Genomic DNA, 12,311 nt, shown 5'->3' with positions numbered 1-12,311 from the left:
CGAGGAGTACGCTCCTTGCTCCGCCTTCGCCATCCCCAGCCCAGACAACAAAGGACTACATTACCCAGTGACCCTCCACGGGATTTGACACATATACGTACATGCGCACAATCTCCTTCGGCTCCTGCACTCTCCTCGGCCCCTCACGACCCTCCGGAAACCCGTGGACTACAAGTCCCGGTAGGCTTCAGGTACTTAGCTCTGACTGCACGTGCGCACACGGCCGCCCGCCGGAAGGACCGAGGCTGGCTGTGTTTATCTCGTTGGGGACCGAGGTGTCGGTTGGCGCGCAACGGGTTCTAGACTGCAGGCAGCTCGAGGACCCGCGGCCCCGCCCCGGCCCGGCCTGGCAGGTAGCCCGGGATGGGTTAAGGGACAAGGAAAATTGGAGGGGCTGGGGTCGCTTATTCCTGGAGCTGGAGTCGTGGGGGAGGGGCCTGAGAGTAATGAGGTGGGGGTGGGGAGGGAACTAGGGGGATGATGGGAAAGGAGAGTGTTAATGGGGAAAGAAGGGCTGGGGGAGGATGGTGAGGAAACCGATGGAGGAAACCCGGTGGCTGGCGGAGGCACTGAAGGGAATTGGAAGAAACACTGGGCTATGAGGAGAAGGAGAAGCTGAGGATAATGGAAGAAAAGCGGGGGGAGGGTTTAGTATTCTGGGGGAGGAGAGGTTGGGATGACTGGAAGGAGACAGGGATAGCGTCATGTAGAGTGGGAATATCCCTGGCCGAAAGGGGTCAGTGAATATTAGCTTTTTCTCCCTTGGTGGCTCAGGGAAAATGGAGGGCTGTCGGGGTGGAGCTTGGTGCGGTGGGAGAAGGAAAAAGCAGAAAACTGCAAAGCTCTCAGGAGATCAAGAAGGGCCAAAAACGGGGAGTGAACATGGCAAGAGACCAGAGGGGGGGTATGTACGTGAAGAGAATGGAAGAAGCTGGAGAATGCAGCAGTGATGAAGGATCCAGGAGACCCAGAGATAAGCGGGGCCCCTGAGATGGTGGGGGCTTTTCTCCATGAGTTTGAGTTTTCCTTGTGAACAAGCTACGATTCTGTCCACCTTTGGATGGAATTGCTTCTCTCTTCTCCTGTGAATTCTTTACTTTATCTTGACATAGCTGAAGGGGAAGTGGAAGCTATGAGGGAAAATGAAAGACTCAAATTTCTAAAACCTTCAACCTTCTATCTCCCGAAAGCCCAGATCCAAGATCTGTTGGGATTGAGGACAGGAATAATGAAGTGAGAGTGGTTTCCTGCTGGGGCTATTTCAGGTTTGGCAGGCTGGCTATTTAGAGCAAGGGATGGGGGGTTGAGGGAGGTTGAAGGGGGAGGCGGCAGGCAAGCCAGCTGAAAGCTGTGTCTCTTTCTTTCAAGGGGCCTCCCTTGCTTTCTCTGTGTCTGAGGTTCTGTCAGGCTCTTTCCTCTGCCAGGGCTTCCTGAACAGGGAGCAGATGATCCACTCAAACACAGCAGGTGCCTGCCAGCGAGGGCAATACCAGTTGGAGGAGCATTTGTTTGACAGAGCCTTCAAACGTACCCATTATCACTAGGTTGACAGGTCATGCCTGGGTCTATTTATTGTCCTGCCCAAGGACATTTTTTGTTTGTTTCTTTTCTGTCTCTGTCTCTCTTTTTAAAAGATTTTATTTATTTATGAGAGAGTGTGTGTGAGCGTGAGCTGGGAGAGGGGCAGAGGGAGAGGAAGAAGCAGACTCCCCGCTGAGTAGGCAGTAGGGAGCCGGCTGTGGGACTCTGTCTCAGGACCCAGAGATCGTGACCTGAGCCAAGACCTGAGCCAAAGGCAGATGCTTAACTGACTGAGCCACCCAGGCAACCCTCCTTTCTCTTTTCTAATGCAACCCTACCCCATCCCCATTTCAGGGATCCAAGTGGGAAAAGAGCTGCTAAAATAGCTTGTTTATCCTTACAATAGCAGGGGTGGGGAAGTAGCAGGAGGGGAAAACACCTCCTCTTCTCCCCCACCCCCTCAGTCCCCAGCAGACACATACCTTTCTGGCTTAAGTTCCTAGTCTTGGCAGGATACCAGGCACAGCTGTCAGAGGAACTCGGAGTGCCTGTGAGGGGCCCTGGATGACCCTGATGACAACAGCTCAGCTTGGCAGGAGTTCCCTATGAGGGCCTAACCATCCCTGGAGGTCCCTGCCCTGGATCAATCCCACCCTGTCCTGGATAGGGGGACTGTTTTCACTCTAAAGGCCTAAAAGCTTTTCTGCTTTGAAGCACCAGTGCCAGCTTTCAGTGGACCAATTGGGGTTGGCTGGGCTATTAATAGTCCTGAGTATTTTGAGATCCCTTTCCCCACCTTAAAGAGCAGAGATTCTTAGAGAAGTGGCAGTAAGCGGAGCAGAGCCAGAGAGACAAGAGAATGCACTGCCTTGGGAAGGAGGGGTGGGGGATGGGGGAGTTGGGGGGCACTTGGAGCTTGTGCCAGGCCAGGGATGGGATGGGGCCTCCATGAGTAAATGAGGATGACTGTGCCGAGCCCTTGATCAGCAGATTCTGAGCTGTCAATCAGGTCGGGAGTGGCCCCATCCTTCCCTGTTGGAGAACACAGGGCCAGGGCAAACTCCCTGACCTCTGCCGCTCCCCTGGGCCAGGGCCAACCACCTGAGCTTTGGACAGGTGGTGTGGGAGGGCCATCAGGGTGACACTTGGAGTGAAGGGCTGGTTCTGGGCAGAGTCACGGTGAGCCAGACAAAGGCCCTGCCTGAGGAGCCTGTGGCCCTAACTTGTGTGCAGGTAGCAGAGGCAGCAGGCCGTGCCGGGGGGGCATGTTGCTGTAACCAGTGACCCAGGGGATGTTACGGTGGACAGTGCACCTGGAGGGCGGGCCCCGCAGGGTGAACCATGCTGCAGTGGCTGTTGGGCACCGGGTATACTCCTTCGGGGGTTACTGCTCTGGTGAAGACTATGAAACACTGCGTCAGATTGATGTGCACATTTTCAATGCAGGTAAGCTGATGCTGGGACCATCCCTGGGTACCCACATCAGGGAGGGGAATGGGTCGCTGAATTAGGTTTGGTGGTGGTACCCATTGCCAAAGGGGACAGGGGAATGAATATCTGGTTTGGGAAAAGGTGGACAGCCTGGGAGGGAGCTTTCCAGGGCTGAGCAGAACTGTGCCCACAGTGTCCTTGCGTTGGACAAAGCTGCCCCCAGTGAGGCCTGCCATCCGTGGGCAGGCTCCTGTGGTACCCTACATGCGGTATGGACACTCAACCGTCCTCATCGACGACATGGTCTTCCTTTGGGGCGGGCGGAATGACACCGAAGGAGCCTGCAATGTGCTTTATGCCTTTGATGTCAGTGAGTATGGGTCTCAGAGAGGCTGTGTTTTGCCAAATGATGCCTCAGGGAAGTGGGTGGGGACAGATGTGGGCTGGGGCGGCTGGGAATTGGGCACCCCAGAGTCTAGGAGGAGGTGTCAGGTTGCTTACCTGGCCCTTCTCCTCTCTTTAAGATACTCACAAGTGGTCCACACCCCGCGTGTCGGGAACAGTTCCTGGAGCCCGGGATGGACATTCAGCTTGTGTCCTGGGCAAGACCATGTACATTTTCGGGGGCTATGAGCAGCTGGTATGTCTGGCAGGAAAGTAGAGGTTTAGGGTGGGAATGAGAAGGAAAAAGGGAAATTGAGGGTGGTGGGATAGGAGGCTTTGACTTGTTCGCAGGTTTTGAGGGGGGACAGGTGGAGGGTCAGAGAGTGACCACTGATCCCATCTTTTATTCCTTTCTTCACTTCCTCTTCCCACTCAGGCGGACTGCTTTTCCAATGACATTCACAAGCTGGATACCAGCACCATGACATGGACCCTTATCTGTACAAAGGTCTGCCCTTTCTTTTTTCTCCCAGATCCTTACCCTCAGTTGAAGAAATCATAGGAAGCTCAGTGAGAGCAGATCCCCTCCTAGGCTCCATGTTGACCCCCTCCCTCTCATCTCTCTGCTCCTACCCAGGGCAACCCTGCGCGCTGGAGGGATTTCCACTCGGCCACAATGCTGGGCAGTCACATGTATGTCTTCGGGGGACGTGCCGACCGCTTTGGGCCATTCCATTCCAACAACGAGATTTACTGCAACCGCATCCGTGTCTTTGACACCAGGACTGAGGCCTGGCTGGACTGTCCCCCAACTCCGGTGCTGCCTGAGGGCCGCCGGAGCCACTCAGCCTGTGAGTGTCTGTTGGTCCCTTTGGGGTCCCCCTTCCTGCCCTCTGTCCTCACACTCCACATTCCTCTCTCCTTCCAGTCGGCTACAATGGGGAGCTGTACATCTTTGGTGGCTATAATGCGAGGCTGAACCGGCACTTCCATGACCTCTGGAAGTTTAACCCTGGTACAGAGCGCTGCCTTTAGGGGGAAAATGAGGGGCAGTTGATGGGGGAGAGGGGAAATCCTGTGAGAGTCGGGGTGGAGAGGATATCTGGACTGGGTAGGTATTCAACCTCCATATCAACTTCTCTTCAGTGTCCTTTACCTGGAAGAAGATTGAACCAAAGGGGAAGGGGCCATGTCCCCGCCGGCGCCAGTGCTGCTGTATTGTTGGTGACAAGATTGTTCTCTTTGGGGGTACCAGGTTAGGAGGAAAGCAGGGAGGCCTCAGGGAAGGGCCCAAGTCTGTGACTGCATGGGAGGCATTTGAGCGACAGGGTCTCATAGATAGTCTTTCTTCCTTCCTTCATTTCTTTTTGATCCCCACAGTCCATCTCCTGAGGAAGGTCTGGGAGATGAATTTGACCTCATAGATCATTCTGACTTACACATTTTGGACTTTAGTAAGTACATGTATTCCCAGAGTGCTGCTGCTTCAGGTCCCTGGCTTTGGGTGGTGACATTAAGGAACAAACCCTTTCCTTGGCTCTGACCATCTCCCTCTCCCTGACTTCTTTAAAGGCCCTAGTCTGAAGACTCTTTGTAAACTGGCCGTGATTCAGTATAACCTGGACCAGTCCTGTTTGCCCCATGACATCAGGTACAGTGGGTAGTTGGGGAGGAGGGCTTGGTTGAGGGTGAGCAGGCAGCACAGGCATGATGTGGTGAGCTTGGCCTCAGTGTGGAGGGGAGGGAGGTTTCTGTTCTGCTGGAGATGTAGCGCACTTGTGGAGAGTGAGAGGGAAGGAGATTGAAAATTATCAGGCGGATAAGTAATAGGGGGAAAAGAATCAGGTGTTTCAAACCAAGCTCAGCAGCATCACTTCTTGAGTCCCGAGGCTATTTGGTGTTTTTTTTTTTTTTAACATGCTGAGAAAGTTGGATTCAGTCTTCAAAGTTAGCTGCAAAGTACCAACAAGTTTAGGAATCTCTGGATCACATTAGTTCCAGAGTTAAGGGCGGTCCTTCCTAGGTATTTACCTTTGAATCCCATTCTTAGGTCCAAATCAAGCACCAAAAGTTATTTGGTGTATATTGTGTTTTTTCTGGGTCATTCTGGACACTTCCCTCTCCTTGTATCAGTTAAGTTTAAGCTGAGAGGGTGTGTGTTCAGCATTTAGTGACACAGTGTGCAAGGCATAAGGAGGTACTTGGTAAATCTTTGTAGAGTGATAGAATTGTCAAAAAAGGGGGAAGAAGGGATTTGATTTTTATGTGGTGAGAGGGGCGGGGAAAGCTTCTAGAAGCCCAGGAGAGCTGAGTCAGGCCCTTAAAAAGGATAGGACTGGAGAGCAAAAACAGGCATTCCTGGTTGGGTCTGAGCAGAGGATGAAAGGTAGGTTGGGAAATTTTACTGAGCTGTGTACACAGATGGTTTTTTCCAGGTGTTGGGCACAAACGCACGTATATAAACACAGGAAGTCTACATGAACTTGCAGGTGGAGGAGTGGGTGATATTGGATTTGGTGGTGGGTGGGGCCTGATTGTTGAACTTACTAGTAAGGTCCTAAGAAGGGAGATGGCTGTGGGTGGTTGAGCTTTAGAATGTGGAAGGGACTGATGATGTGTTCATACCTTTGTTTGAGCAATTCTGGCCTTGGGCGTGGAGGCTCTCCCAGCTGTCCTTTCTGCCTGTCATTGTTGGCCTTCCAGGTGGGAGCTGAATGCCATGACCACCAACAGCAATATCAGTCGCCCCATCGTCTCCTCCCATGGGTAGGAGAAAGTTGCTGCCGCCTCCCTTCCCGAGCCTGCTATTGTCTTCACTGCCCCTTCCCATCCCTCACCTGCCTGCCCCTTTGGACCCTGGACTCGGTATACCTCTGCGTGGAGTTGTTGGACTAGAGGTGTTTCCTGTGCTGTGAACTCAGTGGGGAGCTGTAGGGGGGAGGGCGAGATCCCTCCCCCCTTGGGGCGAGGGCCCCTTCCCCTTGGTGCTCTGTCCCATACACCTCCTTCCAACTGCTCCTGGGCCTCTGCTCTGCCCCAGGCCAGCCAGGCTCTGCTGGGAATCGAAGGAAATGGGGATAAGGGAGAAGCAAGCAGTGTCTGAGCCTCAGGAGCTTCCTCCCCACCCTTGTTTCCACCCCCTCCCCCGCTTGAGCCATGAGCATCCATTGGGAGCTGAGAGGAGTTGCAACTGTTGCCATGAAACCTCCTTCTCCCTGACCTGGGGAGGCGAGGACCAGCAGATAATCCCACCCTTCCCTGAGCTGTTGCTGTTCCCTGACGCTCCCAGCCAGCTCAGATTTTATAAAAATGAATTAAAAATCTCCAAACGTGTGATGTGTTTTGTGAAGTGCGATGGGTGGAGGTGGATGACAGAAGCTTGCAAAGGGGTAGGGTGCTGAGGTTCTAGCTTCTCCGCCAGGAGCAAAAGGAAACCAAAAACCACCAAGGCCCAGACCTTGTGCCTCTTGAGCGCGGAATCCAGCGCCACGCGACAAAAAGGCCGCAACATTATCTAGAGCGGGTGCGAGCCGCCCGCCGGTCCGCCCCTTTGAACGAACGAGTTGCGCAGACGCGGCCTCCGGGTGAGGCCGGAAGAGGCGGGGCGGGAGCCACCGGGGCGGAAGTAGTGCCGTTCGGAGCCGGAGTGTCCCGCGAGCCAATGCCGAGAGAGCGTTCCAGTGTCGCGGAGGCCGCCGGGCCTCCTCGCGGTGGCCGGGGCGGCGGGGAGGTCGCCGGGGGCCTGCGGAAGGGTGAGGGCCCGGTGTCGGGCCGAGGGACAGCGGGGCGCCGGGGGCGGGGAGAAGGCCAGGGGGCGGTGCAGTCACCGTGAGACTGCGAAGTTCTCTGAAGGAGCCGCTGTAGGGAGCGCCGCCGACGCATTGGGCAGTGAGGGGCGCTTCCTGGGTTAGCAGATCCCGGGCAGATTCCGAAAAGGAGGATGCGGGTTTTCCGCAGGGAGAAAACGCATGTGTAAAAGTACGATTAGGAGACGCATGGGTTGCTGGGGAGGGGTCAATAGGTCAGGTTCACCAGTTTCAAAAACATTTGGTGAACATACACCCTGTGCACCTGTTCCAAATGCCGTTCTAGCTGCTGTAGTTACATCGGTGAATAAAGCAAACAAACTGTTCTGGGGCGCCTGGCTGGCTCAATGGGTAGAGCAAGATCTTGGACTTGTCAGTTCAAGCTCCGCATTGGGTATAGAAATTACTTAAAATTTTAAAAAGAAATCCCGTCCTCATGGAACTTACCTTTTAGAAAGGGTGACCAAAAAAAAAAAAAAAGAATAACGTAAAAAGCAACAGAGTATGGGACTGTGTGTTTTTAAGGGTGAATCTATGATATGTGAAGTATATCTCAGTTTTTAAAAAGGTTTATAAGGGTTTTGGAGATAGAGAAGGTCTCACTGAGTAGGGGACGTTTGAGCAACAGTTTGAAGGAGCTAAGGGAGCAAACACTAAATATATTTGGAGAAATCTCCCAAGCAGAGGCAATATCAAATGCAGAGGAACTGAGGCAGGAACGCAGACCTTTTTGCTCAGGAACTGCTAGACCAGTGACTGGAGAGGAGTGGGGAAGAGATTACTAGGACATGAGATTAGAGATCACAGGGGGGCTTTCAAACCATTATAAGGCCTGTAGCTTTTACTCTGATCAAGAGGAACCCATTAAGGAGTTTTGAGTTCTGGAGTGGTGTGATCCAAAGGGTATATGTGTGGCAAAGAGGTGGGAGTGATGAGATCAGCTTTGCATTTTAGATGCCCCTGTCAAACCTGAACTGGAAAACCTAGCTTTGGGAGGAGACAGAGGTTGGGAGACCAATTAGAAGATGAGAGCACTAGCTAAAGTAAGAGGTGCCGAGAATATGAAGCCAAGCGCTGGTAGTGGTCGCTGAGCAAGGGAGACACGCCCTGTGGGGAAGCCTGTGGAGGCATGATTCAAAAGAGATGAAAAAGAAGGGACTGTGTCTTGACCCACCTCCGGCCTTACAGTTCTTAGCCAGGTGAGGCCCCAGGTGGCTGGAGTGTTTGGGAAGTTAGGTATTGAGGTAGCACCATTACTATCTGTGCTGCTTGGCCTGTAGTGATTGGTCTGATGGGGATATTGGAAAGGGTTAGTTACCTAAGAAAAGAGGGTGGGGGGGGTGCCTGGGTGGCTCAGTGGGTTAAAGCCTCTGCCTTCGGCTCAGGTCATGATCTCAGAGTCCTGGGATCGAGCCCCACAACAGGCTCTCTGCTCAGCAGGGAGCCTGCTTCCTCCTCTCTCTCTGCCTGCCTCTCTGCCTACTTGTAATCTCTGTCTGTCAAATAAATAAATAAAATCTTAAAAAAAAAAAAGAAAAGAAAAGAGGGTGGGATGAGGTCTCTGCAGCTGGGAGAGGCTGTGCTGAGTCATGTCCTCACCTCTCCTTCCACAGACACATCTAACATGTCATTTGAAGAGCTGTTGGAATTGCAGAGCCCAGTGGGGACTGAGACATACAAACAGCTGGCAGCTGGAAACAGTTCTAAGAAGCAAGGTTCTAGACCACGTGTCCAAAATGCGTGTGTTGCAGATAAGCACAGGTGAGGAGCAAGGCCTGCTCCAGGAACTGGAGGATACCTGGGACCTTGAATAGGTGTCTGAATTCATAGGTGGGAGGCCTTTGATCACAATTGGAAATGCTGGGGAGCCTTGTGACTCTTGATCTCCCCAAGAGCATGTGACTCTTGATCTCAGGGTTGTGAGTTCGAGCCCCACATTGGGTGTGGAGATTACTTAAAAATAAAATCTAGGGTGGGGGGTGCCTGGGTGGCTCAGTCAGTTAAGTGTCTGCCTTTGGCTCAGGTCATGATCCCATTGCCTTGGGATCTAGCCTCACATTGGGCTCTCTGCTTGGTGGGGAGCTTCCTTCTCCTTCTCCCCTGCTTGTGCTCTCTCACTCACTCTCTCTCTCTCTCAAATACTTAAATAAAATCTAAACAAAAAAATAAGGGGCGCCTGGGTGGCTCAGTGGGTTAAAGCCTCTGCCTTCAGCTCAGGTTATGATCTCAGAGTCCTGGGATCAACCCCACATCAGGCTCTCTGCTCCATGGGGAGCCTGCTTCCTCCTCTCTCTTCCTGCCTGCCTCTCTGCCTACTTGTGATCTCTGTCAAATAAATAAATAAAAATCTTTAAAAAATAAAAATAAAATCTGGGGCACCTGGGTGGCTCAGTCAGTTAAGCGTCCAACTCTTGATTTTATCCCAGGTCATGATCTCAGGGTCATTGAGCCCTGCATCAGGCTCTCACACTGGTCATAGAGCCTGCTTAAGATCCTCTTCCTCTCCCTCCTCTGCCCCCTCCTCAACACACGTTCTCTCTTTCTCAAAAAATAAAAAAATAAGAAAATAAAATCTTAAAAAAAAAAAAAAAAAGACTGGAGACCCTAGACATGTCCTTTAATTTCTCCGTAGGCCTCTGGAAATGTCAGCCAAGGTCCGGGTGCCATTTTTGCGTCAAGTTGTCCCCATCAGTAAGAAGGTGAGGAAGAAGCAGGAAGAAGTGTCTCAGGGGAGAGGGAACAGTTCTTTTATACTCTTGTTTTCTTCAAAGGTAGCCCGGGATCCCCGCTTTGACGATCTTTCAGGAGAGTATAATCCTGAGGTGTTTGACAAAACCTATGAATTCCTGAATGACATCCGAGCCAAAGAGAAAGAGGTTTGGAACATGAGACTGACTCATGGGGATTCCGAAGGGTAGGAAACTAAGGGACAGGTTAGAGAGTCGGGCAGAGGGGAATAGGGAGCATAGGGGTGGGAGGATTTATTTCTCCTTAACTGATTAACTTTCCCTAATTTGCTTCCTGTTTTCAAATCCTGGCTCATTAGTTGACTAGCTGTGTGACCATTGGCAGGTTTCCTTAACTTCACAGTTTTCTAATCATAAGAAGAGGTAATAATAATGCATATCTCAGTATGTCATTTGCATTAGCATATGTGAACCTCTCAGAATAATACTTGGCACAGAATTTTGGTTGACATGTACAGACTGCTAACCGTCGTGTTCCTTTTGACCTGTGGAGCTGGTGAAAAAGCAGTTGAAGAAGCACCGTTCTGGGCAGGAGCAGGAGAAACTGCAGCAGCTGCTTCAGAGGATGGTGAGTGGCTCAGAACTGCAGGTGGGCGGCGAGAGCAGCTCGAGGCAGTGGGGGGGTGGCTCCCAGGCCCTCCTGCCCACCCATCTCATCCACCTCCTCTTCGCTTCTCAGGAGCAGCAAGAACGGGCACAGCAGGAACGCAAGCGGCAACAGGAGCTGCGCCTGGCCCTGAAGCAGGAGCAGAGGGCTCGGGCCCAGCAGGGCCAGCGGCCATACTTCCTGAAGAAATGTGAGTGGAACACAGCTATCTCAGGCTGGTTGCAAGGATGGGCTTGGGCGGCCATAGAGGCAGCACGTTGTGTTGGAGGTCTGTGAGCTCCCTGAGGGAGGCCAGAAGGCAGGATGCCATGGGAAGTTGGAGGAAAGTAGAGATGGTAGGCAGGAGTTATTTGTAACTATTCTCATATCCCTAAGTATAGATTACGAGCGAGGAGGGTTGCTTTTCTTTCTCTCCTGCCTCCCCTCCATATGTTGGGCCGGGCATAGAGAAGGAACTCACAGTTGGTGTAATAGATAAAGCAGAGGATCCTAGAACAAGTCCACGTGCTGCACACGCCAGTGAACTCCAAGCAAGTCATGCATGCCAGCATAGTGGTTGAGAGGTACAGACCTGGGGAAGGGGAAGGGTGCCTCCTCCTTTGCTTACCAGCCTTTTTCTCCCTGTCCTCTAGCTGAGCAGCGCCAGTTGGTCCTAGCTGAGAAGTTCAAGGAGCTGAAACGCAGCAAGAAGCTAGAGAGTTTTTTAAGTCGAAAGAGGCGCCGAAACGCGGGCAAGGACCGGAGACATCTCCCCTTGAGCAAAGAGTAATAAGGAACTGTCCTGAGCTCTGCCACTGTGAGCCCAGTGAGAAATGGATCTGTGGGGACAGACTTGGGCTTGGCCTGTTCTGGTTCTTTTCCATCTAAGGGCAAGAATCTTAGCCCTTGAGCTAGGTTGGCTCAAAGACGACTAGAGGGCCCTTGGACTGCTCCAGGGTTGGACAAGAAGAGCAACTCAGCCTTGTGCTATGCCACACTTCCTCTGCTTGGATCTGGTTCCTCATGTCCTCATGTCCTCCCATCCTTGCTTTAGACCAATGATTGTGGTATAGAAGAGAATGGGCCAGTGAGTGATCTTAAGGCTGGTGAAGGCCATGACGTCTGTGGATGGCTCCTAGAGCTGGGACTTTATTTAAGAGCCAGTTCATAAACATTCCTGTCGCTCTTCTTTTTTTTCTGCTTTTTTGGTGGGGTCTGTGAGTGGCCTAGAACAATTGTTTCAGTGGGCCACTAGTGCAGCTGGCAGCGAACAAAGAAGGCTCCCACAAAGAAGGAAGAGACCCCTCCTACTTAAACCTCAATAAACATAGTCATTGAAAGAGCGAACCACTCCCACAACTCACCTTCTTAGCTTTGGTTTTGGATACAAGGAGAGGTAGGGGGCGAGCACAGAGTTTCCCCAGTAATGTGTAACCACAGCTGGTTCTCAGTACTGTTTGGGTCTAGAGTTCAGACTACCTGTGTAGACTGGAAAATCCTCAAGGTAATAGTTCAGTTTGAAGTGGTCTTAGGGTGGTTGTGCTCCCAGACACATAGCAGAAGCAAGTATAATCTTCTCTTGAGGTTTGTACTTTAAACCCAAGCCTCAGGGAATTTCTTCAGATAAAATTTGAAGAAATGTGTGCTTTCAGTGAAAATAGAAAGCCACACAAGGAAAGAAATCACCATGACTAAGAGTCATTAGAAAAAATACACAACAGAATCAGACCAGCAAAAACCTGTTAGAAATATGAAACACAAAACATAGGAGCACTTGGCTCAGGATGTTAAACGTCCAACTCTTGCTTTTGGCTCAGGTCATGATCTCAGGGTTGT

The 12,311-nt window shown here is 51.9% G+C and overlaps 1 protein-coding gene across 4 annotated transcripts; it reads left to right on the top strand.

Annotated features, from left to right (window-relative positions):
• Nucleotides 1-206: 206 nt before the first annotated feature.
• LOC116870445 (kelch domain-containing protein 3) lies at nt 207-11,662 on the top strand. 4 transcript variants are annotated; one of them, XM_032862144.1, is made up of 15 exons: nt 207-353; nt 2,755-2,967; nt 3,146-3,322; nt 3,477-3,592; nt 3,773-3,844; nt 3,974-4,187; nt 4,265-4,351; nt 4,483-4,591; nt 4,717-4,790; nt 8,756-8,903; nt 9,775-9,841; nt 9,914-10,018; nt 10,383-10,457; nt 10,569-10,686; nt 11,129-11,662. In XM_032862144.1, the coding sequence occupies exons 2-15, from the start codon at nt 2,814-2,816 to the stop codon at nt 11,263-11,265; spliced, it is 1,653 nt and encodes a 550-aa protein (XP_032718035.1). In that variant the 5' UTR covers nt 207-353; nt 2,755-2,813; the 3' UTR covers nt 11,266-11,662. The 4 variants fall into 4 exon arrangements, with proteins under 4 accessions (XP_032718035.1, XP_032718032.1, XP_032718033.1 ...); XM_032862141.1 differs by lacking the exons at nt 8,756-8,903; nt 9,775-9,841; nt 9,914-10,018; ... (1 more) ...; nt 10,569-10,686; nt 11,129-11,662 and adding exons at nt 4,909-4,987; nt 6,040-6,669 and having other exon boundaries at nt 216-353; XM_032862142.1 differs by lacking the exons at nt 207-353; nt 8,756-8,903; nt 9,775-9,841; ... (2 more) ...; nt 10,569-10,686; nt 11,129-11,662 and adding exons at nt 482-736; nt 4,909-4,987; nt 6,040-6,669.
• The last annotated feature ends 649 nt before the right edge of the window (nt 11,663-12,311 follow it).

This window comes from Lontra canadensis, unplaced genomic scaffold, assembly GCF_010015895.1.
Source record: "Lontra canadensis isolate GAN:19392208 unplaced genomic scaffold, GSC_riverotter_1.0 scaffold23, whole genome shotgun sequence".
In the NCBI taxonomy this organism is placed as follows: Eukaryota; Metazoa; Chordata; class Mammalia; order Carnivora; family Mustelidae; genus Lontra; species Lontra canadensis.
Note: the sequence above shows the minus strand (reverse complement) of the source record. Positions and strands in the feature narration are given on the sequence as shown.